At 41.2% G+C, this 22,619-nt stretch overlaps 1 protein-coding gene across 2 annotated transcripts in view; it reads right to left on the bottom strand.

Moving 5' to 3' along the window:
- ALKBH8 (alkB homolog 8, tRNA methyltransferase) overlaps positions 1-22,619 on the bottom strand; it is a 55,968-nt gene that overhangs the window by 17,680 nt on the left and 15,669 nt on the right. For both annotated transcript variants that reach the window (XM_046016588.1, XM_046016589.1), the window contains exons 6-9: positions 22,035-22,139; positions 20,835-20,905; positions 7,171-7,277; positions 74-225 (exon numbers count right to left, since the gene is read on the bottom strand). In XM_046016588.1, the coding sequence (XP_045872544.1) occupies positions 74-225; positions 7,171-7,277; positions 20,835-20,905; positions 22,035-22,139 (435 nt within the window). The remainder of the gene's footprint in view (positions 1-73; positions 226-7,170; positions 7,278-20,834; positions 20,906-22,034; positions 22,140-22,619) is intronic.

Below are 22,619 nucleotides of genomic sequence, written 5' to 3'. Positions count from 1 at the left end.
TCTGATGGGACTTTAAAAGATTTTTACACTAGATTTACTCCATTTTACAGTGGAACCAAAACTACATACTTACTGCAATTACATGGTGTTTGCCTCACTTTCCTAAATGTAAACGATGTCCTCATTCCCCTCTTGCTTAAAGTTAAGTCGCCAACATCACTAGTGATTATTCCACCTTTATGACCCTTGGATGCTTGAACAGTATCAAATTTTCTGGGTGTGATTCTGAAAACAACAGTCAAAGTAATGTATTTAACGTTGTATTCATAAAAATATTTCATGTCTTTTTAAAAATATTAAGGGAACAGACCAAATTAAGAATTTACGGCAAATATCTATTGGATTCCCCAAATTGTTAAGCACTACAGAAAAAATACAAAGAAATAGAAATATCTATTTTTTTTTTAAAGATTTTATTTATTTATTTGACAGAGAGAGATCACAAGTAGATAGAGAGGCAGGCAGAGAGAGGGAGAGAGAGAGAGAGGGAAGCAGGATCCCTGCTGAGCAGAGAGCCCGATGCGGGACTTGATCCCAGGACCCTGAGATCATGACCTGAGCCGAAGGCAGCGGCTTAACCCACTGAGCCACCCAGGCGCCCCAAAACATCTATTTTTTTTTAAAGTTATCTTCAGGGTAATAGTAAAAGAATGTACACTAACAAATTATTCAAGAAATACAAATGGAATAGTAACAATTTTTTTTGAAGATTTTAAGTAATTTCTACACCCAAAGCAGGGCTTGAACCCACAACCTCAAGATCAAAAGTCGCATGCTCCTCTGACTGAGCCAGCCAGGCGCCCACAAATATTTAATTAATACGAATTCTGAGGAAAGAGAAAGAAAACAAGGAACAGATGGAGCAAAAAGGAAGCACATAAACAGTAAACTGAAATCCAATCAATAATTGTCAAATGTAAAAAGACTGGAACATGCAATTAAAGAAAAAAGAATGTCAGAATGGGTTAAAAAAAGATAAAGTCCAATTATATGCTGATTACAAGAGACAACCCCCTTAAAATAAGGACACAGAATGGTTAAAAATCAAGATAGGAGGAAAAAATAAAAAGATACAGGGGCACCTTGGTGGCACAGTAAGTTGAGCATCTGCCTTCAGCTCACATCATGATCCCAGGGTCCTGGGATCCAGTGGCCCATTGGGCTCCTTGCGCAGTGGGGAACCTGCTTCTCCCTCTCCTCCCCATTGTGTTCTCTCTTGCTATCCTCTCCCTCAAATAAATAAAATCTTTAAAAAGGGGGGGGGGGGGCGCCTGGGTGGCTCAGTGGGTTAAGCTTCTGCCTTAGGCTTGGGTCATGACCTCAGGGTCCTAGGATCAAGCCCCGCATCCGGCTCCCTGCTCAGCGGGGAGCCTGCTTCCCCCTCTCTCTCTGCCTGCTGCTCTGCCTACTTGTGATCTCTCTCTCTCTATGTGTCAAATACGTAAATAAAATCCTTTAAAAAAAAAAAAAAGATATAACATACAGAAGAGAAGTATTTTGCATGTTCCAAGCAAAACCAAGGGGCGCCTGGGTGGCTCAGTGGGTTAAAGCCTCTGCCTTTGGCTCAGGTCATGATCCCAGGGTCCTGGGATCGAGTCCTGCATTGGCCTCTCAGCTCAGTGGGGAGCCTACTTCCTCCTCTCTCTCTGCCTGCCTGTCTGCTACTTATGATCTCTGTCCGTCAAATAAATAAAATCTTTAAAAAAAAAAAAAAAAAATCCAAGCAAAACCAAAAGGAAAGTGGTATAGCTATCCTAATCAAAGTAGGCTTCAAAGGCATAAATACTGCTAGAGATTAAAAGGGACACTGAGCTTGAACTCATGACCCTGAGTGATCTAGAGTCTGATACCTAACCAACTGAGCCAGTCAGGAGCCCCAAAAAGGGACATTTCATAATAACAACAGTGTCACTACGACAGGGATATATAAACACCATGTATATTTATTTATATGCCTCTAACTAACAACACAGCCTCAAAATACATAAAGCAAAAAGCAAACAAAAAAATAAGAGGAGAAATAGACAAATACCTAATTATCATTGTAGCTCTGAACATATCTTTCTTAGTAAGGGAGATCTAGTTGGGTGTCAAGAACATCAACATCAGAAAACCACAGATAATGGGACCGTTCCAGGCTGCCTGACATTCTCACCAGTACTTGGTATTACCTGAGTTTTTAATTTTCATCATTTTAGTAGGTGGCAAGTGGTATGAAATTGTGGTGGGTTTTTTCTTTTTTTTAAGACTTTTTTTTATTTGAGAGAGAGTGAGCACGCATGCATGAGTGGAGGGAGGGGCAGAGGGAGAGAATCTTCAAGCCAACTCCCCACTGAGCCTGCAGCCTATCTCACGACCCATGAGATCAAGACCTGAGCCAAAACCAAGAGTTGGATGCTTACCAGCTGAGTCACCCAGGCACTCCTGAAATTGTGGTTTTAATTTGCATTTCTCTGATGACTAATGATACTGTATATCTTCCCATGTGCTTATTGGCCATTCACTGATACTTTCTTTGGTGAAGAACCTGTTCAAATCTTAAACCCAAACCTTTGTCAGATACATGTATTCTGGATATTTTCTCCCCATGTGTGGCATACCTTTTCATTTTTTTAATGATATTTTTTGACAAGTAAGTTTTTAATTTTGATGCAGTTCATCTTTTCTTCCTTTTATAATGTGTCCTAAAGTCTTTCTTTAGGGGCGCCTGAGTGGCTCAGTGGGTTAAGCCGCTGCCTTCAGCTCAGGTCATGATCTCAGGGTCCTGGGATCGAGTCCTGCATCGGGCTCTCTGCTCAGCAGGGGGCCTGCTTCCCTCTCTCTCTCTCCACCTGCCTCTCTGCCTACTTGTGATCTCTTTCTGTCAAGTAAATAAAATCTTTAAAAATAAATAAATAAAGTCTTTCTTTAAAAACCTCTGCCTATCCCAGGGTTGCAAAAATATTCTCTTGTATTTTCTTCTAGATGTTTTATAAGTTTTACTTTTACATTTAAATCTATGCTCTACATTGGGGCACCTGGGTGGCTCAGTCCGTTAAGTGATGAACTCCTGATTTCAGCTCAGGTCATGATCTCTGGGCCATGAGGTCAATGAGATCAAGCCCCAAGTCAGGCTCCAGGCTCAGTGGAGAGTCTGCTTGGGATTCTTGTTCTGCCTCTCCCTTACCTTTGCCCCTCCCCCAGCTTGATCACGTTCATGCTCCCTCTCAAAATGAATAAATAAATCTTTGGAAAAAAAAATCTATGATCTACCTCATATTACTCTTTTTGTAAATGGCTGTGAGGCAGATCATGGTTCATTTTATATCCACAAGGATATATAGTTCCAGCACCACCTGTTTATAAAGTTTCCCTCCACATTCAATTGCATTGGTGTCTTTGTCAAAAATTAACTGACTGTGGGGCTCCTGGGTGGTTCAGTTGGTTAAGCATCTGCCTTCAGCTCCGGTCAGGATCCCAAGGTCCTGGGATTGAGCCCTTCCCTGCTCAGCGGGAAGTCTTCTTCTCCCTCTCCCTCTGCCTGCTGTTCCCCTAGTTACACTGTCTCTCACTCTGTCAAACAAATAATTTAAAAAAAAAAATTAACTGACTTGATATATGAGAACATATTCTGCCTCACTGGTCTATCTGTCTATCTATACACCAACGCAACATTCTTTTCTCTCTCTCTCTTTTTCCAAATAGGCTCGACATCCAGCCTAGAGCCCATCATGGGGCCTGAGCTCACAACCCTGAGATCGAGACCTGAGCTAAGATCAAGAGTTGGACATTTAACAACTCAGACACCTGGGCATCCCATACACTTTTTAGATTATACAACTTTAGTAAATTTTAAAAACTAGGTAGAATAAGTCCTCCAACACTATTCTTCTACTTCAAGACTGTTTTGATTATACTAGATCTTTCACGTTTCCTTATAAATTTTAGAATCTGCTCATCAATTTCTATAAAAAAGTCTTCAGATTTCTAATTGGAATTACACTGAAAGATTAGATAAACTTGGGACAATTGATAACAATATTAAGCTTCCTATCCCTGATAATGGCATCTCTACCTCTTCATTCATTTTGGTGTTCTTTAATTTCTCTCAGTAGTGTTTCATGACTTTCAGTGTATATGTGTTGCATAACGTTATTTTTGTTAAATTTATTCCTAAGATTTCAGTCTTCTGAGTCCAAGTTTTCTGCTGGCTATACCCTACCTAATCTGTCTCCTTTAGCGGTGGGTTTTACATTCAGAGGGAACATGCTAAGCCTGAAAGATCTCAGCAAATTATTAAAAAGCATAATTTTATACTTAAGTGGTTGATGCCTCTTTATAAGGAGCTAGGTAAGTTTTTTCTACACATCTAAAAAAGAGAAAGTTCAACCATATAATTAAAATGGATTTGATCCTAAAATGAAAAAATATAATGTATTTCAGTTCCCAATTTTCATTTTGTCATTGTTATACTATTACTTCAATCTGTTGTTAGAAGTCCCAAAAGGCAACAAAAGCAAAAATGAACACATGGGAATACATCAAACTGAAAACCTTGTGCACAGTGAAGGAAACCATGAACAAAATGAAATGGCCACCTCCAGAATGAGAAAAAATATTTTATATTATATAACTGGTAAGAGCTTAATATCTAAAATATAAAAAGAATGACTCAATAGCAAAAAACCTTCTAAAAACAGGCAGAGGATCTTAATAGACATTTTTCCAAAGAAGACATACAGATGGTCAACAGATACATGACATTCAATGTCACTAATCATCGGGCGAATATGAATCAAAACCACAGAGAGGTATCACCTCATACCTGTAACAACGGCTATGATCAAAAAGAAAAGAAATGACAAGTGCTGGTGAGGGTGTAGAGACAAGGGAGCCCCTGGGCACGACCGGTGGGAATGTCATTTGTGCAGCCGCTGCGGAAAACTGCAGAGATGCCTCAAAAATTAAAAACAGAACTAGTCTGTGATCTAGCCGTTCTGCTACAGGATCTTTATCCAAAGGAAATAATACTAACTTGAAAATACCTGCATTCTATGGTCACTGCAGCATCATTACAACAGCCAAGACATGGAAACAACCTAGCGTCCATCAATGGATGAATGAAGTTAGATAATGTGGTATGCCTATTTTAAAAAGCATTTTATTTCATTTTCCAAAAACTAATTTTTGAATATTGACCTCATAAGCTACAACCTGGCTATATTCACTTTTTAGTTCTAGCACTGGTTTTGTAGAATGCCTAGGATTTTCCACATCCACAATCATAAAGAGTTTTACTTCTTCCTTTCAAATACCTATGATTTTTATTTCTTTTTCTTGACTTATTATACTATGTAAAACACCCACTGTAATGGTAAGGAGAGGTGGTGAGGGCAGACATCCCTGCCCTGTTCAGTATCTTAGGAAAAGGCATTCACTGTTTCACTGTTTCACCGTTAAACACAATATGAGCCGTGGGTTTCTCACAGATGCCCTTTATTGGCTTGAAGAAGTTTCCTTCTTGTCCTAGTTTGCCAAGTTTTTATCATGAACAGATGCTGAATTCTGTCAAATACATTTTCTGCATCAATCAAGTGATTAAATAATTTTTTCACCTTTGTTCTTTTCATGTCATGAATTACATGGTTTGGTTTCAAAATGTTAAGCCAATTTTGCCGTCCTGGAATAAACTCTACTTGGTCATGATGTACTTTCTTTTTTATATATCGTACAATTGGACTTTCTCCTATTTTTTTAGGATTCTTTTATACCTGTTACGAGAGATACTGGTCTGTAATTTTCTGTTATTGTAATGTCCTTGACATGTTTTGGTGTCAGGGTAATGCTGGTCTTACAAAACACGTAAGGAGAGTGGCCCTTTTAAAAGAGCTTGCACCAAAAGCAATTTTTTAGAAGCAAAAGCAGGCAAACGTTGCCTGAATTTATATGATTGTTACCCTGATAGAGGAAAGTAAGTACAACTATGGTATTAAGCAAAGTCAAGATAGCTCAGAACAATGTGTATTCTGAAACTCTTCTTAGCAAGTAAATTTCCCTCTTGAGGGCCAAGTAGTTCTCTGTCACAGCTTTTTTTTTTTTTTTTTTAAGATTTTATTTATTTATTTGACAGAGAGAGAGATCACAAGTAGGCAGAGAGGCAGGCAGAGAGAGAGGAGGAAGCAGTCTCCCTGCAGAGCAGAGAGCCCGATGCAGGGCTCGATCCCAGGACCCTGAGATCATGACCTGAGCCGAAGGCAGCGGCTTAATCCACTGAGCCACCCAGGCGCCCCTCTGTCACAGCTTTTTAAGTCAATTACATGCCGTCCCTTTTCTCCGGCTGCGATAGCCCCTGAGTAAATCGGGTCTGGCTCCTGTAACTGCCAGCAGTCTTCAGCAGTGCTGTACTGTGAAGTACAACCAGCAGAAGTTAATGACGGATTGTCTACGAATATTTTTTATCAGTATCAGTGAATTCGAGTTGCGCAGCAGTTTTGTATCATAGGGGTTGGTAAATAGGGCCAAATGGTAAACATCTAAGGCAATAAGGGCCACATACAGTTTCTGTCACATATTCTTCACTGTTTTTGTTTTTTACAACTCTTTAAAAATGCAAAACCCAAAATAACAATCATAATTAATAATCATAAATAAATTTTTAAAAATACAAATAAAAATTTAAAAACCATTCTTGACTCATGAGCTGCACAAAGCAGACTAGGCTGAATGTGGCCAATGAGCCATAGCTTGCCAACCCCTGATACAACGAATATCCTTGCTCTCAGGAAATACGCATGTAGGAAATACTTCATGTACGCATGAAGGATGTAAGAGGAAAGGAGCACGATGTCTGCAATTTACTCTCAAATGATTCATCAATGATAATAATAATGGTAACATACGAGAGCAATAAAACAAATGGTCAAATGTTCGCAACTGGTAATAACTGGTAAATCTAGGTGAAAGATGAAGGGAGTTCATTATCTATGCTTGCAACTTTCCATTAAACTTTTAAGTGCGTCAAAATAAAAGGTTATTATTTACCATAAAAAGGGCACAGAGCTCCATGGGGGTTGAAACCTGAACACCTCAATGTGCAGACATGGGGCATGATTCTGGTGGCTCAAGCAGGAAAGAATGAGAACTCTCACAAAGCAAGAGGCATTCTGTCACCAAGGTCATTTCAATACATACCCATGTGTCCAGAGGTATCTAGATTCCCCGGTCATCACCAGCAAACTGCGACGAGGTAACATGACTGGCACTGTGACACCATCTGGGTGCTTAAAATCCATGACGATCTTGAAGGAAAGAAAAAAGTATAAAAATGAATCCAAAACATCAATATTCTAAGGACAAGGATGATTGATTGATTCTGGCTATCTTTCTCGGTTAATAGAGATTAAAACATGATAATGTTTATAGAAGAGCATAGCACAGTGGTCCTCAAACTTCAGAGCACATAAAAATCAACCGAATGGGGTGCCTGAGTGGCTCAGTTGGTTAAGCATCCGAGTCTTGATTTTGTCTTAGGTCATGATCTCAGGGTGCTGGGATCGAGCCCTTCAATGGGCTCTGTGGTCAGCACAGAGTCTGCTCGAGATTTCCTCTCTCTCTGCCCCTCGTACTGTGTGTTCTCTCTCTAAAATAATAAGTAAAATAAATCCCTAAAAAAACAAACCAACTGAATGACTAAAAAACATACTCTTCCATAGGTTCAAACTCGGCAGGTCTAGGGTGAGGCTCAGGAAATTATGATGCAGGTGGTCTGAGGACCATAAGTAAAATGCAAAACGCTAGGGCAGTGGTCAAATGCTAGGACTTAGAGCTGAAATACTCATATCCTCACCCTTGCATTTGCTAGCCACATGAGCCAGGACAAGCCACTTAACCCCTCCGTGCCTCAGGGTCTTCAGCCGTTAGAGGCTGGTTACATGAATTAAATATACCATGGATAAATCACAGTATCTGGCACAAAATAAATATGAAAAACAGCAGCTATAGTTATTCATAGGATATTAAAAATTAATTAATAATTCCCCCAAACAACCATGGGATGCCTACTCACATATGACCCATTTGCCTTTAAAGTCACTCAACATTTTGGATAACAAAGGTTAATTTATAAAAGATAATCAAAAAATGCAGGAGTATTTTCAGCAACTCTTCCTAAGTTGTGCTCAAGTATTATTATGATAACAACCCATAAAGACACAACACCCAAAAAACTGTTTTTGTCCTCTGGAACCCAAACCCCAAAGAGTTCAGTCTCAACGTAGCAGCAGCTGACAAATGTGAATTCAAAAGGCAAGCCACAGGGCTAGAAAATATTTTTAAGTGAACAAATCACTCCACTTGAAAATAAATACCCAATATCAGAATTTAGCATCTTTGTTAAAGGCTAACGGTTGGCATTGCTACCTGGCACCGGGGTGTTAGCTACTGTTACTATCAGCAATACTGTCTGTCCAAATTCGATAACAGACATGAGAATTCTTCATAAACCACAAAGCATTATACAGAACTAAGCGGATTTCTTCCCTTGGAAGCATGGAAAATAAGGTAAGACGACAGAATTTCATTTTCTAACAATTACCCATACCCAAATGATCACGTATAATTTCAAATAGCCACACTCTGAAAACATTCTACTGATCAACACTGCAGATGAATTCCGAAGTTGTGGGGGTGAAGGGCTTGGACACCCACAACATCCCAAAATGTCTAAGTAAAATATACCAATAAGAGGATAGACAGATAGATAGATATTTGATAAAGCAAATACATTAAAATGTTAACTATAGAATCTAGGTGGTGGGTATATAGGTATTTGCTGTAGAATTCTTTCAACTTTTCAGTGTGGAAAAGTTCATACTGAAAAGCTGAAGGGGAGAAAAAGGCACTGTGACACATTTTTAAACCAATACATAGAGGTTTCAATCTTCTGAAGAAACCACACGTAGGAAAGAATAATGAGCACATTTATTAATTATTTTATTAGAGGAAATAATTTGTGGGTTAAGGCAATGGAAGCTGTTGATGGGAAAATACTCAAAGAGACTAGACTCCAGTTTATTCTTTAGATAAATATTTATTTTTCATTGTCTGAGATATCAAAGGCCACAATGTGGAGTGAGGGACACGTCCTTGCCCACCTAGAGGTTTCCGGCTAATTAGCACTCGTATGTGTGACAAATACACAGTACCTATTTACTCGTGAAATTCAAACACATTTCCTCCCAGCAACAGAGAGTAATGATTTTTAAATGGGGAAATCTCAGTTTAAGTGAACGATTAGAACTAACAGGTATGAACGTGACACTAATTAATTTGGAAATACTTGTCCTGAACACAGAAGCCAAGTTTCAAGGAAGAACAATACGCTCCCAACTAAGCCAACTATTCCAGGACTTAGGTGAGAAAATATACACAATACTTATTATTACTCCTGATGGCCGTTATTAGTTTGCTCTAGAGGCTCCCAGGACTCATCACAACAGCTGACTCACTACTGACCAGTTTATTATAAAATGATATGACAAAGGAGACAGACAAGCAGATGGATGGAAGAGGTGCACAGGGCAGGGACGTGGGAAGGGGTGCAGGGCATCCCTGACCTCTCTAGGTACGCCCCTCTCCTAGGACTGCCATGTGTTCATTCATCAACTTGAACTTCTCTGAAACCCATACTATTGGGATTTTTATGGAGGCCTCATCACATAGACACGATTAACTATTAGGTCCATCTCCAGCCTCGCTCCCATCTGGAGAACAGGGGCAGGACTGAAAATTCAAAGCTTCTAACCATGGCTTGGTCTTTCGGGTGAATGGCCCTCATTGAGGCACCCACTAAGAGTCATCTCATTAGAACAAAATATACTGCCAACCCCCAGGATATTCCAAGGGATTTCGGAACTCTGTGTCAGGAGCCCAGGTGAATGACCAAACATTTAGAACAAAAAATGCTCCTACTACTCCTATCACTTAGGAAATTTAGAAGTGTTTTGCACCAGGAACTGGGGACAGAGACCAATATATATGTTGTTGTTGTTGTTTTTTTTAAAGATTTTATTTATTTATTTGACAGAGAGAGATCACAAGTAGATAGAGAGGCAGGCAGAGAGAGAGAGAGAGGGAAGCAGGCTTCCTGCTGAGCAGAGAGCCCGACGCGGGACTCGATCCCAGGACCCTGAGATCATGACCTGAGCCGAAGGCAGCGGCTTAACCCACTGAGCCACCCAGGTGCCCCCAATATATATGTTTTTATTACCTCTCATGTTATCTAATGTGAAAGCACAGGATTGTTTGTTTTTTTAATTTAAGAAAGTAATTTTTACTTATAAAATTAAAAGTACATTTTCTTTAAAAATTAAGTTTTTCAAAAAAAATTAAATTTTTCTTAAAACAGTCCATCATAAAATATTGTTACTATCATCATATTTAAAATATCTTTAACTGGGGTGCCTGAGGGCTCAGTGGGCTAAACCTCTGCCTTTGGCTCAGGTCATGATCTCAGGGTCCTGGGATCGAGCCCCACACCCAGCTACCTGCTCGGCAGGGAGCCTGCTTCCCCCTCCCCCACCTCTGCTTGCCTCTCTGCCCACTTGTGATCTCCCTCTGTCAAATAAATGAAAACTTTTTAAAAATTTTAAAAATAAAAAAATAAATAAAATATCTTTAACTAACGGGGCACCTGGATGGCTCAGTGGGTTAAGCCTCTGCCTTCGGCTCAGGTCATGATCTCAGGGTCCTGGGATGGAGTCCCGCATTGGACTCTCTGCTCAGCAGGAGCCTGCTTTCCCCTGTCTCTCTGCCTGTCTCTCTGCCTACTTGTGATCTCTCCCTCTGTCAAAGAAATAAAATAAATTCTTTAAAAAATAAAAATAAAAAATAAAGGGCGCCTGGGTGGCTCAGTGGGTTAAGACTCTGCCTTCGGCTCAGGTCATGATCTCAGGGTCCTGGGACGGAGTCCCACATCGGGCTCTCTGCTCCGCGGGGAGCCTGCTTCCCCCTCTCTCTCTCTGCGTGTCTCTCTGCCTACTTGTGATCTCTCGCTTTGTCAAATAAATAAAATAAAATCTTTAAAAAAATAAAAAATAAAGGGCGCCTGGGTGGCTCAGTGGGTTAGCCTCTGCCTTCAGCTTAGGTCATGAACTCAGGGTCCTGGGATTGAGTCCCACATCGGGTTCTCTGCTCAGTGGAGAACCTGCTTCCTCTTCTCTCTCTGCCTGCCTCTCTGCCTACTTGTGGATTTCTCTCTGTGTGTGTCAAATAAATAAATAAAATCTTAAAAAAATAAAAAATAAAATAAAATATCTTTAACTAAATAATGCTTAAGACCAAAAGAGAGAGAGAGAGAGAGAGAGCGCGCGCGAAAAGAAGGCTTTTTAAAAAACTCACAAAGGATTCACAATCAATAATGTTCCCTGCAACTCCTGAATCATTCTGCCATGTGACAGCTTTGCTCCACAGGACCTTTTTTCCAATTATTCTTTTTGGTTTTACCTATTTTCCTTATTTTCCAGGATGGCAGAGTCAATAAAGATCAAGGTTCCAGTAACCTTGTGGGGCATGACTGAGGATAATGTTCAGTTCAAAGCAAGCAAACAAAAAATCTTAGACTTTCTGATCTTATAAAACCTTTAAGCATCCAAAGTACAATTGAATGAAAACCCCAGAGACAGCCACCACTCTAATACTCAGGTGAAGAGAGGATTCACGACAGAAAAGTACATGAAATAAACAGATCTCCGTGTCAGCTGAATGGGAAAGCGGAGGGAAACTGCTACTGGGAACACTCCGGATAAGAACACACACTTAATGTAGGTCCTTACTGGTTAGAAAGGGGCTGAGACGGTTAGACTTCTGAACTCCTAAGGGCATACACACAGGAGACAACGCGATGGGAAGAAGGACCTGTGCTTCACAGAAAGTGACGAATGCCCAAATGGTGGAGATCACTCTGTTTGACCAGAAAAGTATCCCACAGCCGAGCAGGGAGCAGAGAGAGAGGAGCCACCTGCTTCCCACAGCCTCTGACAAATATAAAATCTTCGGCAGTTGCACCGATGCTGGTTGTTCCTAAACACAAGTGGGACCCAAATAAGGATTTGTTTTTTATTGTAAACAGCAAACAGGTGATGCTACCTCATGAGCATGTCCGCCGTGTTCAGACAAGAGGGAAAGGAGAGAAGGAGACACACAATTGCAAGTGGACAAGACTAAAGCTACAAACTACTGACAAGCAACTGTGGGTATGTCAACACTGTCTGTTTACACCCTCTCCTTGGATCACAAATACAGAATCCCAGCAGGTCATGAGATCATTAGTCCACCGCTGGGGAGACAAGGAACTGAAAACATTTTTAGTAGAACAACTACAATTTTCTGTCTGTCTACAAAAATGACACTCCTAGAAGTCTACTCTGGCCAGCTGAAAAGTAGCTGGGAGAGAAGCCTGCTGACATGCCACATTATTCCAGGGCAGAGGACCTAACAGAAATGCTGTCTGGGACACGTCGGAGACCAGCGGCTCTTGTCAATGACCTTTCAGTCTCCTCCCGTATAAGCCTGCTCAGTTTCCATTCCCTGAGACAAGGTAAAATCAAAGACTGAAATCAATCTGTTTCCCTTCACTGACTCCTACTAGCAAGACAGATTTCCAAACAACAAAAACAGGAGCCTTGAAATTTGCTAAATTTCTTGAAAACTGCAATCACAAGATCACCAAGTCTTGTGAAACTCAAAGGAGAGAAACAATGGCAAGAACAAGACCCAGGGCATCCCATCTGAAAATCACTGGAAGAAACTAAACTCCACTCCCTCGTTCTGGAGTCAGGAGCAATATTATAAAGGACAGGCCTCCGAATTCTTGTCAGGAGGGGGAGACTCTCGCATATTTGAGTACAAAGATGGTACTTTATGGCAGAGCAAAGTGGGCCTTCACCTGGGACACGCAGGAGCGAAATCCCACCGCAGCCCCAACGCACTGGCTTCTCACTGCCTCGCAGAGCCGATGCGGGAAGCAGAGCATCACCTGGTCTTTCTGGTGTGGAAACCCCCGGCTGCTCAGGTACTGTGTATACACTTAGCATATGTACCGAGGAACCTATCTGCAGTACCGTGCATGGGAAACAAGCAAAGCGAGGCTAAAATTTTAAAAGAAAACACCACAAACAAATCTACTTTACAGCGCATGTCAGCAAATTCCACCTTTCTATACAACTCTGCCTTACAGAACGGGGTCTCGGCTGCCGTCTCACCCCCCAAATACACTGTTTTATCCAGCTGAGCTCAAGTAGAATGTAAAACAAGAAGTATTTTTTAGTTTAATGGTCGAAACATGTTTCCAAAGGGCACAAAAGAGAGCAAAGGAAACCTTGCGTAACAGAAAAATGAGCCTGAAAAAGAAAAGATGCTAAACTGGGGGCACTTTAGCCACCACTGAATATTCCATATTATAAATGCTCAGTTTATAAATGCTTACAATATCAGGGCACCTGGATGGCTTAGTTGGTTAAGCATCTGACTCCAGTGATCTCAGGGTCTTGGGATTAAGGCCCACACAGGGCTTGATCAGCGGGGCTTCTGCTTCTCCCGCTGCCCCTCTCCCTGCTCTTTCTGTCTCTTCCTCAAATAAATAAAATCTTAAAAAAAAAATCCCATAATATAACTATGGTTATGCTTTGCACTGAGACCACTTGCTATCCACTTTCATTTGTCACACTGTGGTTTTGTTCCTCTGTAGGAACAGTGAAGTGAAAAACCACATCACCCAAAATCGGACTCCAAAAACAAGAGTCTATCACAAACTACTTCAGTAAAAATAAGTTTTATTTTATATACAACAAAGCTCCAAAGATAATGAAACATTTTAGCTTTAAAAACCATTTTTTGAGATTTTATCCTTATTTACTTGTTAGAATCTGTCTAGCAGATTATACTCAACAAGTATTTTTGAGTGAATAAATTAATGAATAAATTTATCAAAAACAATTTATGTGAAAAAAACAGGGCAATATGCCTCACATTTTTGGACAGAAGGCTTCCTAAATTCCATTTATTAATCTTCTGAGCTTTCCTCCTTGAGCAAAATAAATTAACAGATTCATATACACAGGTAACCAAAATGAGAGAGCTAAAGTAAAAAGAACGATAATAGTCACGAATACATCTCTAGCCCTAGATCACTCCTCATAAAGAAAAACGTATTTAGGACAGTACTTTTCCATCGGTACCATAATGAGATATCACCTCACCACTCAGAATGGCTATGAAAGAAAGAAGGAAAGAAAGAAAGAAGGAAGGAAAGGGAGGCAGGGAGGGAGCAAGAGAGTGGCCAGCAGCAAACCTGGACCAAAGGAATGTCAAGGGTGCTGCATTTTTTTTTTTTTTTTTTAATTTACTTGACAGAGAGAAATCACAACTAGGCAGAGAGGCAGGCAGAGAGAGAGGAGGAAGCAGGCTCCTCACGGAGGAGAGAGCCTGATGTGGGGCTCGATCCCAGGACCCTGGGATCATGACCTGAGCCGAAGGCAGAGGCTTCAACCCACTGAGCCACCCAGGTGTCCCAAGGGTGCTGCATTATATAAAAGGAAAACGATCCCAGACGGAAGGTGTGACATAAAAGAATGAACAACAAAAACAGTAAGTATGTCTAAGTGAACACTGACTATAACTGCTAAAGAAGTATCTAAAAAAAATGTAAGAATTCAAATACAGTAATAAAAGGATATAAATTATCAGGGAGTAACAGAGTTAAAGACTTCTGAAGTTCTTATACTATTCAGCAAAAAGAGATACCAAATAAGCTTAGACTTTGAATGCATCTCAGGTAATTATGTTGAGTGAAAGAACCCATACAGCAAAGAGCATATCCTCTCACATAAGAGACTCTGGAAAATACTCACGATGTAAGGTTTTGAGGAACAGGAGGAGATAAGGAAACTTCTGGGGATGATGGACACATTCAACATCTTGAAAGCCATGAAGCTTTCAAGAGCATCTATTTTATTTTTTTGTTAAGATTTTTATTTATTTATTTATTTATTTATTTATTTATTTATTTATTTGACAGAGAAAGAGAGATCACAAGCAGGCAAAGCAGCAAGCAGAGGGAGATGGAGAGGCAGGCTGCCCACTGAGTAAGGAGCCTGACGCACAGCTCCATCAGGACCCTGGGATCATGATCTGAGCCGAAGGCAGATGCTTAATGACTGAGCCACCCAGGCACCCCATGAGCATCTATTTTAATACGTGCAGTTTAGTGCATGACAATTATGCCACAAGGAACTGTTTTTCAAAGAAAATATTGGCAGATGTAGTTAAAACAGTACCTGAAAGCAAAATTCACTATCATAAAAATGTATGTCAAGACTATTTCCCAGGTTCTTGGGGAGCCTGGGTGGCTCAAGTTAGGCAGCTGCTTTCAGCTCGGGTCCCAGCGAGCTCCCTGCTCAGCGGGAAGTCTGCTTCTCCCTCTGCCTCTGCCCCTCCCCCCAGCTCATGCTCTCTCACTCATAAATAAGACTCTAGGGGTGCTTGGGTGGCTCAGTGGGTTAAGCCACTACCTTCGGCTCAGGTCATGATCTCAGGGTCCTGGGATCAAGTCCCGCATAGGGCTCTCTGCTCAGCAGGGAGTCTGCTTCCCTCTCTCTCTCTCTGCCTGCCTGTCTACTTGTGATCTCTCTCTGTCAAATAAATAAATAAAATCTTAATAAATAAATAAGATCCTATAAAAAAACAAACAAACACCTATTTCCCAGGTTCTAAATTGATCCACTGGAGGACAATTAAACAGAGCCGGAAACTCAGGAAGAGCAAAAGTTCATTTTGTTTTGTAGGGGAGAAGAGCAGTGGGTGGTAAACAGCTGAAAACAAAGATGAGTTCAGACTTAGAAAAAAAGAAAAATGTCTTTTAAAGAGTTGGATATTCAGGTCCAAAGTCAGAAGTGGGGAGCGGGGAATCAAGGCTGGAAATATTTTTGTATCCTGCAGGTCAGAGAAATAAAACCTCTTTTAAGAGACACCTATTTAGCCAACGGAGATGCTGCATTCCTTCTAGAAGGCATGCTCAGCCTCCAAATCACAGGCAACTCTCCAACACCTTCACGCCCTTCCACTCTCACCCCTGAGCTGCATACTCAACAAGTCAAGCACTCAGTGCCATCCACATTTATTTTGCAGCTACTTAATGATATATTATGGAAACCAATGAAATTGACAAAGGAAAAGACAGAATTTTCTTCTCTATACGTTAGGTTGAATGCTCCTTAAAGACTCAGTACAAGTAAACAAAATAATGAATTGTTGTAACAGATGTGATAATTTACTAATAAAATCTTGGAAATATAATCAGTCAGATGTCACGGGTTTCTTAAGTTTTTGCTTCACCTTAAAGAAATGAAAGCTGGAAAGACAAGGCAGACTGCGGACCATCCCAGAAAGAAGGGTCCTACATCAAAATACTGGTGAGTGAATTTACAGGTAGGTTAAAACACAGCGTTTGCAATATGTATGTATCTTTTATTATTATTATCCTTAAATTCAAGTGACCTCTTAGTTAACAGCCAATCACCAGTTTCTACTGCATCTCCTAAACAGGCCTCTATTGTAGCTTTCTGCCCTCAACTGACAAATTCCATTCTAGTTCTACATACCGGCAGTGATACAATGCTGCTGTCTTGCTACAAAGTAAATGTAAAAATTCTACCTGAAAAGATAAAAGAATTGGTACTTGGACGACTCCAAATACAACAGAACATTCTAGTTCATGATGTCACGCTATGAAACAGATTTTTTTTTTAGCAGATTACTGGCCCCGGCACAGGCATATCTCTTGCGGTTCTCCTCACTGTAAGGGCAGCGTGGACCCTGCAGCATATAAAAGACAGGAGGACCCGGGAAGAACCGTCAGCAAACTCTCATCTGCCCCATTCACACAAAAGGGGATTTGAGCTGCCAGGATATCTTGAAAGATAAGAAAATGACACAAAAATTGGAATCTCCAGAACATAAGTCAGTAGGGGAAGTGCTTAAGTGAAAACAGAACTCAGTGTATAAAAACAAACACGACCAAGTAAGGTAAAGCATCTCCTTCTGGCTCACAAACCAGAGGCACTTGTCCACGTTAGTTCTGAACGTTAGGGACACACTGGATAAAGGGGAAACGAAGACGTGGCCCAAGGCACCTCTGCCAACATACACAGCCACACCACAGCTGTGGCTACGGAGTGCCCCAGCACACGCACCCCACACCCATACCAACACACGGGCCCAAATATAAACCCACTTGGATGGCAGATCGTCATCCTTTCAATGCTGAGAGCACTACAGAGATGATGGAAAATATCACAAACAAGTTTAAAGGACCAGAAGGGAGAAAGGAGCTACACAGCAGATACAATTTATTTGACAGAACTTTACAGAATGTAAATATTCCAAGGACTTGCAGAAGAATAAATTCTGGGGCCTGGAAGCAAGATAAAAATAGGAAGAAACTGCATGGCTTCTGAGGCTATAAATGTTGCTTAAACATACACATTTGGAGGCTGAATTTGAGGCTAAAGATGAGCTCAGGATGCTGAGGGTCCAGATTGTGTTAGTTGTTTCAAGCCCTATCAAGAAAGTATCTTTGTTCTCTTCCCCCAATTTGTGCTGAGGATCAGAAAACAAGGAAACATTTGTCTGTTAAAGCAACACACTCCTGAAAGAGAAGTACCTTATGAGTCATCCCTGACATACAGGACGCGACGAGAATCACTCCAGCATCAGAACATCTCTGGGGCAAAATATACAGAGTTTGGAAAAAAAAAACCACAGAATCTACAAAACTACTCAGCTGACAACAGAGAAACTGGGTCGCTCAAAACATTTCACAAAAAATTTTTACTCAGTACCATATATTTCAGAAGATCAAGCTGGACTTAGTAACTATTTGCTAAAAGCATGAGCCTGGAGAGGGAACAAGTAATGTAACGATTTCGGAGCCCTCCAGCAGGTATTCAACAGACAACGCCTTCATTAACCAGATACCAAATTGTTCACCCCACTCAGTTGCAAAAATCATCATAATAAAAAATATTTACTGATAAACCAACTTCTTATAAAATTAGCACTTCTCCAAATATCTCTGTGTTTAATACCCACAGCTATCTGTGCCCAAAATGGTAACCCTTTGGTAGTCTCTCCATGAATTCTGATGTAATGTGTATTAACTTTGTAGGGCAACAGACGGTAACCAGCCTTGTTATGGTGATCATTTTGTAGTGTATATATATTTCAAATCACTGTTATACCTGAAATCAATATAATATTGTATGTCAATTACACTCAATAAAACAAATTAGGAGTTCTCATAAATTTTCAAGGAAAAGGAAGCAAGTAAAGAGTTAAGAATAATCTCAAGACTTTAGCTAAGGAGAAACAAAACACTAAAAACAATGGTGCCATTGACAAATTATTACAATGGGATAGAAGCTGAAGTAGATCCTATATGAAATTTCTTATAATTAAGGCTGTCAAAGAAATAAAGAAAAAGGGACAGAAGTCTGGGGCACAGAGCCAGAAGAGAGTGCAAACAACTACAGCGTCAAAAGCAAACAGAACAGGCGCAAAGGTGCGTAAATGCAAGAAGAAAAGGTGAAAGCCACCTCTCTGGGGACCACCGGAAATCTTATTTTTGAGGCCATGGGAACGTGACCTTTCCTCTGGTACAGAAGTGAAACCTTCCAGGAAGGGACCAAAGAAGCAGCTTACCTTAGTAAGTCTGCACGTATGAACCGCTCTGAGTTAGAAAACAGTTTACAGAGTTAACTCACAATCCTTCCACCAGCCAAGAGCTAATATTAATCCCATTTTACATATGAAACAAAGGGCTCCAAATACAGTCAACTTTTTAAAATGTCATGATACACTTACATGTTTAGTAAATATTTCTTCCCCCAAATTACAAAGATTGGGTACCCATCAAAAACGACCTCTTAACAAGAAAATCTATTGGTCTTGTCATAAGGCGGAACATGCATGCTTTCCCGCTACTACAGAGGCGGCTTTAGCCAAGAACCCCATCATTCAAATTGGCGGCTAAAACTTATGTGCCTTCAGAGACACCACGTGGGCGTGACAACTGCAGCATATTTTCAGTGCAGGGAAGGGGCACGTTTTCCCCTCTTTATGACTTCCAGTTGTGGAGGAACACTTAGTTTCACTCCTCGTATTCCCCTAGGTGGGGCATAAATTTCCACCAGAGTAAAAGTAAAGGAATAGCATATCTGGCTTTTCTCCACTCCTTCACTCTTTCTTTTTAGAGACAGAGAGAGAGAGGAAGAGGGAGAGAGAGCAAGCACAATTGCACGCGCATGACCGGGGGAGGGGCAGAGGGAGAAAATCTCCAGCAGAATTGCTGCTGACTGGCCCAACTCAGGGCTCGATCTCACAACCCTGACGGAGATCATGACCTGAGCTGAAGTCAAGGGTTGGTCCCGGAACCTACTGAGCCACCCAGGCGCCCCTGCCACCCCTTCACTTTCAACTGCCCAGGAGAGAGGGCCTGGCTCGGGCCAGTGGCTAGACTGGGGCCACACGCTCACTCAGCTGAGCTCTTCGCCCGCTCTCTTTTTCAGATCTAGACGGTCTGCAGAACCTAATATGTGCTCCTTCGTGTCCTGTTAGAAAGGAAGCTCTTGCCTCCACGAGCAAGGTCTCCAGCTGTCTGGCTGCACCCGTGACAAGCACAGAAAGTCACTTTAATTCAGAGATGAAGTATTAATACATCCACTTGGCTACAGATCTAAAGTCATTCTCCGCCAAGTTTTCTCAGTAGTAAAGCCGACACTCTGATCTCCCGCTGTGTCTCCTTTCTCAGCTGGTTAGACAGTTGAGAGGAAAAGACAAAGACGTTCTTTACTGATCCCCTAAAGCCACAAGGCAGGATAACAGGTAAAATAAAAACAAGTCAGAGAGAGAAGAGCTCTTTGTTTTTCCTACCTGTCCTCCTTATTTATAAAGCATTTAATAAAAATCCACACATGTGGGTGACAAGACACATCAAAGAGTACTCTCACGTCACAGCATTGCCATCATCACATGAGTTCAGCAGCAGTGAAAAAGCCAAAGCACCGAAAACCTAGTGATAGGGACTACACAAAGGCAAAACAAAACAACCTAGGAAACAGTATTCGCCTCTAGGAACAAGATCAGATTTTGAAGCAACCTCTGGTTAGATTAGAGGACCTGATATTTTAAAGGTTCTTCTGGACTTAAAATTGTGAGTTCTAACTAAAATTCTACCTGTGGTTTGCACCCATCCCTTTAAATCATGCTTTTTCTATCTTCTTGAGCAACTCAAGGAAAGTGCAGCTATACAAACACGTCGATGAATAAACATGAACGTCATATTCTTCGTCTGTAAAAATCAGCATATTATCGTGGCCTTCTCAGAGTTTCTGAAGGGACTGAATCAGGTAATGTATGTGAAAAAGTATCAAAATTCTGGACACACACATTTTAGTTTTGTGTTCCTTTTCCTGTGGCGCGCAGCCACCATCTGCTGCCACTAGGCGGCACTGCTGCACGGGTCAGGAGGGCGGTCTGGCTTGGCTTCCAAGGGAAACGCGGAAAAATGTGTGAAAAAAACAGGGGCCTGCCTACTGTCGGAGCAGCTGATACATAAAAATTCAGACACCTGAAAGAAGAGGGTACGATCACTTTATACTCTATAAGATATAAAGGTGTTATTAGCACCTTTACTTAGGTTTAAATCCTACCTCATTTTACTTAAGAAGTGTGGGAAATCCCGTGAAACAGCGTCGTATAAGGTAAGAGTTGTTGACGGCTAATGAAAATGTTTGAACATTTACCTCTGACCCCAAACTGAGAGAAACAATCTCATCCTCAAAAGCAGAATGTGTGTCAATATGAGCAGGAATTCCTGGGACAGAAAATAAAATAATAGGTCATTTCATTTGTCCTTTCAGTAGATTTAAGACACAGACAGCCTCACACTACACCGGGGAGAACGCTGCTGCTCTCAGGAAGGCACCGTCATTTAGAGAAAAGCAAACGCCAAGGGTGAATGCGACTGCATGACATCGGACCAAACCCGAACGGAAAATCTCTCCACTTCACGGCGAAGAGCCACTGGCTCCGCTCTGAAACCCAGACGCGAGAGTCGCTGCTTACCTGGGGCATTCGCTCAATCCCAGCCCAAGAGAGCGTGCGCCAGATCAACGCCAAAGTGCTGTTTGCCCGTGAACACGGGATTCCCAAGCACAAGCAGAACAAAAGCAAGAGCCGGGTGTGAAGACTAGACACACGCATCATTCTGACATCAACTGCTCATCTACCTTCACTGAGCATCTCCCAGGAAAAAGGACTTTGCTACGTGGTAGGAGTATATAAAGCAGGAAGACAGCCCTGTCCTCAGGCAGCATACACACCAACAGAAAGACTGACAGGTACATACGTAATTACGATACATTGTGATAAAAGCAGGAAAAAATCCCAAACCCCATGATGTCTGCCATTGCTAAAATCCTTAAGAGCATTTCACTACTACAAATATCCCACGAAGATGCTGCTAAAAAGTGCAAAAAAAACCCTCAGGCCTAAAGACTTTTACTAACATATCATCCTAGAATTGTCGCCACATTCTCAGTGAAGGAAGGAAGGAAGGAAGAGCAAGACCATCCAGCCACGCAGCCTTCTTCCGGGTATCCGGAAGCTAAGTGGTTCTCCCACCACCCGGGCCTCCCCTGTCTTTGCAACGGTGTCCTCCCCCTCTCCAAATGAAATGCTGAGACAAACAAAAAAGACCACAGATAGCGAAGGGGCCAGTTTGAAGGGGCCAGTCTGCGTATCTACACTTTGAGACACAAATTCCTCAAGGGATTAACGTGTAGATCTGCAGGGGATTAAACAGCCAACACAGGGAACAGACACAAGCAAATTACTGCAAAGTTAGTTTACGCTAAAAAATCACACCTTTGATTTTAGAGAGTTAAGGAATCTGCTTAGTCATGAAATACATGATTGCAAGGTAGAAATAAGAAAATACTCACCACGTCCGGGCTCATACTGGTTAACAGTCAGTTGATCGGGTTTGTGTTTAATGAAACCTTCCTTCAACCACTTCTCCAGAATGCTATCCCAAATGTCAGGAAGACCTGATGTCAGTAATCATAACGATGAAACGTTAAAATATTTACTTTGCATGTTTTACTCAAGAATTAGAAAAGCCGGGGTGCCTGAGTGGCTCAACAGGTTAAGCCTCTGCCTTCGGCTCAGGTCACGATCCCAGGGTCCTGAGATGCAGCCCCGCATCCGCCTCTAGGCTCAGCTTCCCTCTCTCTCTCTCTCTCTCTCTCTGCCTGCCTCTCTGCCTACTTGTGATCTCTGTCAAATAAATAGATAAAATCTTTAAAAAAAAAAAGAATTAGAAAAGCCACTGTGAAAAAAACACAGCTTTTATTTAGCAGTCAAGATCTAAATATAACAATAAACCAATAAGACAAAACAAAATAAAAACGAAACCTTCAGAATCTTTTAAAGTTATTTTATTGATTTTTAGTGAAACAAAATATCCAAAAGAAAAATTTTGCTCACAATTTTGGCATTTTGTAAAACAGCAATAAAATTATAAAATT

Source organism: Meles meles, chromosome 8, assembly GCF_922984935.1.
Source record: "Meles meles chromosome 8, mMelMel3.1 paternal haplotype, whole genome shotgun sequence".
Taxonomy (NCBI): Eukaryota; Metazoa; Chordata; class Mammalia; order Carnivora; family Mustelidae; genus Meles; species Meles meles.
The sequence above is the reverse complement of the archived record's forward strand: the minus strand, read 5'-3'. Positions and strand labels throughout refer to the sequence as shown.